Raw genomic sequence first — 3,956 nt, 5'->3', positions numbered from 1 at the left:
GGCCGGGAACGGGGAGCGGCGGGCGCGGGAGCCTATGCATGGCCGGGCGGCTGCGCCGAGGTGAGTGCAGAGCCGCGGCCCCCGGGCTGTGCCTCCTGCCCCAGGGAGTGCCCTCCAGCCCTGGGCTGTGCCCTCTGGCCCTGGGGGGGTTGCTGTGCTGGGATAAGCTGGTTCTGGCACCGGGATGGCCCCGCTGTCCTTGCCCCGCTGCCTCCGGAGGGTGAGCCCAGCCGCCGCGGAGGAAGGGCTGTGGGGGTCCCGCGGTGGGGATGGCACAAAGAGGGTGAGTCCAAAGGTGGGGTGGTGCTGGGTGGAGGGCCTGGCACTGTGCTTGGTGTGGTAGGAGAAGGGTTTGTCCTCCAAGATCTAATCAGGGCTGGGGTTGGAGCAATGGCAGTCCCAGTGTGTGGTGTGGGATGCGCTGCAGCAAGGCAAGGACGGGAGCCTGGGGCATGGGTAGGACTAACTACAGAGGGGCCTCATCCAGCTCAGCAAGATCCAGCCATGGCTGGAGCCCGGCAGAGAGGTGTGGGGAGGTGGCCAGGTTCATCTTATCACAGGGACGCCCATGGGGCCATTGTGTGGGCAGGCCATGGGCTCAGCAGCCCAGGTGCTCGGCCCAGGGTGGGTTCTGAGCCCCCAGGGTGGGTGCTGAGCCCCATTCACCTCCATAGAATCACAGAATCTCAAGGGTTGGAAAGGACCTGCAAAGCTCAGCCAGTGCAACCCCCCCAGCCAGAGCAGCAGCACCTAGAGCAGGGCACACAGGGACTCATCCAGCTGGGTTGGGATGTCTCCAGAGAAGGAGCCTCCACAGCCCAGCTGGGCAGCCCCTGCCAGTGCTCCCTCACCTCAGCAGGGAAGAGATTCTTCCTTGCACAGCCCTGGGGTGAAGGTGAACACCCCAGTGCCCCACAGCTCTGAGGGATGTCCCTGCTGCCCCATGTCCCACAATCAGTGAGGACATCCCAGCTGCCCCACGTGCTGTGACTTGGGGATATTCCCATTGTCCCACATGCCCTGGATTGGGGTGGACATCCCTGCTGCCCCACACCCCACAGCTCCAGGGGAACATCCCTGCTGCCCCACACCCCACAGCTCCATGGGGATATCCCTGCTGCCCCACATCCCACAGCTCCAGGGGAACATCCCTGCTGCCCCACACCCACAGCTCCAGGGGAACATCCCTGCTGCCCCACACCCACAGCTCCATGGGGACATCCCTGCTGACCCACACCCACAGCTCCAGGGGAACATCCCTGCTGCCCCACACCCCACAGCTCCATGGGGACATCCCTGCTGCCCCACACCCACAGCTCCAGGGGAACATCCCTGCTGCCCCACACCCACAGCTCCATGGGGACATCCCTGCTGCCCCACACCCACAGCTCCATGGGGACATCCCTGCTGCCCCACACCCACAGCTCCATGGGGACATCCCTGCTGACCCACACCCACAGCTCCATGGGGACATCCCTGCTGCCCCACACCCACAGCTCCAGGGGAACATCCCTGCTGCCCCACACCCACAGCTCCAGGGGAACATCCCTGCTGCCCCACACCCACAGCTCCATGGGGACATCCCTGCTGCCCCACACCCACAGCTCCATGGGGACATCCCTGCTGCCCCACACCCCACAGCTCCATGGGGACATCCCTGCTGACCCACACCCACAGCTCCATGGGGACATCCCTGCTGCCCCACACCCACAGCTCCATGGGGACATCCCTGCTGCCCCACATCCCACAGCTCCATGGGGACATCCCTGCTGCCTCACACCCCACAGCTCCATGGGGATATCCCTGCTGACTCACACCCACAGCTCCATGGGGACATCCCTGTTGCCCCACACCCACAGCTCTAGGGGAACATCCCTGCTGCCCCACACCCACAGCTCCATGGGGATATCCCTGCTGCCCCACACCCCACAGCTCCAGGGGAACATCCCTGCTGCCCCACACCCCACAGCTCCATGGGGACATCCCTGCTGCCCCACACCCCACAGCTCCGTGGGGACATCCCTGCTGCCTCACACATCGTATCTTGGTGGGGACATTCCTCCTGCCTCACGTCCCATGAGGAGGTCTGTGTTGCCTGATGTCGCAGGGCTCAGTGGGGATGTCCCCGCTGCCTCATGACTCGGGGAGTATCTCCACTGCCCCACATCCCACAGCCTGTGTGGGACACCCCTGTTGCCTTGCAGCCCCATCCTGGCCAGGCCACGCAGAGGGGCAGGCTGGGGACGGTGCTGGGGTCTGTGCCACCCTCACCCCACCATCCCTGCAGGGTGAGGCCAGGCCCCGGGGTGCCCCCGCGTGCTGCCATGGCTGCGGGCATCGTGCGGCCCCTGCCCGAGCTGCGCCTGCCCTCGCCCTTCCCGCACGGCCTGCTGCTGCCTGCACACTCCCAGCCCGACTTCCCCGACCTCTCCGAGGAGGAAGAGGAGGAAGAGGAGGAAGAGGAGGAGGAGGAGGAAGAAGAAGCAGCATCAGAGGAGAGCGTGAGGCCGCAGCCGGACACCCCCAGCGCCGCCGAGACGACCCTGCAGCTCCTCAAGTTCTCGGAGCTCATCAGCTGCGACATCCAGCGGTACTTCGGGCGGCGGGGCCGGGAGGAGCCGGCGGGCAGCCACGGCGTGCCCGAGGACTGCGGCTCGCCAGCGCACAGCCAGGCCCAGCTTGAGCCCGCGGCGGCGTGGGGCAGCGCCGGGGCCGCGCACAGGCTGGGGCCGCTGGCTGAGCTCTTCGAGTACGGCGTGCACCGCTGCCTGTCGCCGCGGGCGGCCGGCGGCAAGACGCAGCGGCTGGAGAGGAAATACGGCCACATCACCCCCATGCACCGCAGGAAGCTGCCGCCCTCCTTCTGGAGGGAGCCGGGCCCCGGCCCCGCCGGCCTCCTCCACGCCGGCACCCCCGACTTCAGCGACCTCCTGGCCAACTGGACGGTGGAGCTGGGGCCGGAGCTGCCGGGCGCCGGGCGGGAGCCGCCGCCTGAGCCCGAGCGCCCGGGGCTGGAGCCCGAGGCCTTCGCCGGGCTGTGACCCTGCCATGGTCCCCGGCCACGCCACACGCCACACGGTTAATGACAAAGCCGGCGGGGCCGGGGCCGGAGCCGCCCACGGGACGAGCGAATAAATGACTCCCGCCAGGCACCGGCGCGGCCGTGTCCTTTGCCACCGGCGCCAGAGGCCAAGGAGCTGTTGCAGAGCCGAGGTGCCCAGGGCCAGTGCTGGGCTTGGCCCTGAGGGGAGGGCTGGGACGGCAGCAGCTTCGAGGGCTTTTCCAGCCGTAAGGGTTCAGGGAGCGAGGGGCTGCTGCCGGGGCAGGAGGCCGAGAGGGGAGCGCAGCGCGGGCGGGCAGCAGCCAGCAGCCCGTGTTTACTCTGCGACCCAAGACGGACGAGCCCGTCCCCTTATCTCGGCCGCACCGGGGCAAAGGGCGGCGTGGGGCCCTCCTAACGCACCCAGCTGCCAGCACCCAGCGGGGACCTGTCCTGACCTCGGCGACCTGCTGCACCCCAGGGGTGCCCTGGGCCAGGGCAGGGCTGGGGAAGGGACCAGGGGCAGCGCAGGGCCCTCCCTCCGCCATGGCCCCGTTACCAGGGCCCAGCCCAGGCATTCCGTGCTGGGCTGTGCCTCTTTGTTGGCCTTGAAAGGGAAAAGCACTGGGGAAGGGGCAGCAACCCCCTGCCTTGAGCCTTCCAGTCCAAGGGCTGACAAAAGGCAGGGGGCTCCCCTCCATGCATGCAGCCCCCAGGAGCAGGGAGGGGGCTTAGCTCAGCAGCGGGTGCACACGGACACAGATGGTGCTGAGCTGGAGCAGTGGCAGCAAGGGAAAGACAGAATCTGAAGGGTTGGAAGGGACCTCAAAAGCTCATCCAGTGCAACCCCCCTGCCAGAGCAGGGCCACCAGAGTAGGTCACACAGGAGGGAAGCAAAAGAGAAGCAGAGCCACAC

The 3,956-nt window shown here is 67.6% G+C and overlaps 1 protein-coding gene across 2 annotated transcripts; it reads left to right on the top strand.

Annotated features, from left to right (window-relative positions):
• On the top strand, positions 1 to 3,139 carry PERCC1 (proline and glutamate rich with coiled coil 1). 2 transcript variants are annotated; one of them, XM_061993783.1, is made up of 2 exons: positions 1 to 60; positions 2,288 to 3,139. In XM_061993783.1, exons 1-2 carry the CDS (start codon positions 35 to 37, stop codon positions 3,039 to 3,041), a joined length of 780 nt encoding a protein of 259 aa, XP_061849767.1. In that variant the 5' UTR covers positions 1 to 34; the 3' UTR covers positions 3,042 to 3,139. The 2 variants fall into 2 exon arrangements, with proteins under 2 accessions (XP_061849767.1, XP_061849768.1); XM_061993784.1 differs by lacking the exon at positions 1 to 60 and adding an exon at positions 77 to 283.
• Positions 3,140 to 3,956: the final 817 nt, after the last annotated feature.

Source organism: Colius striatus, chromosome 3 (genome assembly GCF_028858725.1).
Source record: "Colius striatus isolate bColStr4 chromosome 3, bColStr4.1.hap1, whole genome shotgun sequence".
Lineage (NCBI taxonomy): Eukaryota > Metazoa > Chordata > Aves > Coliiformes > Coliidae > Colius > Colius striatus.
The sequence above is the reverse complement of the archived record's forward strand: the minus strand, read 5'-3'. Positions and strand labels throughout refer to the sequence as shown.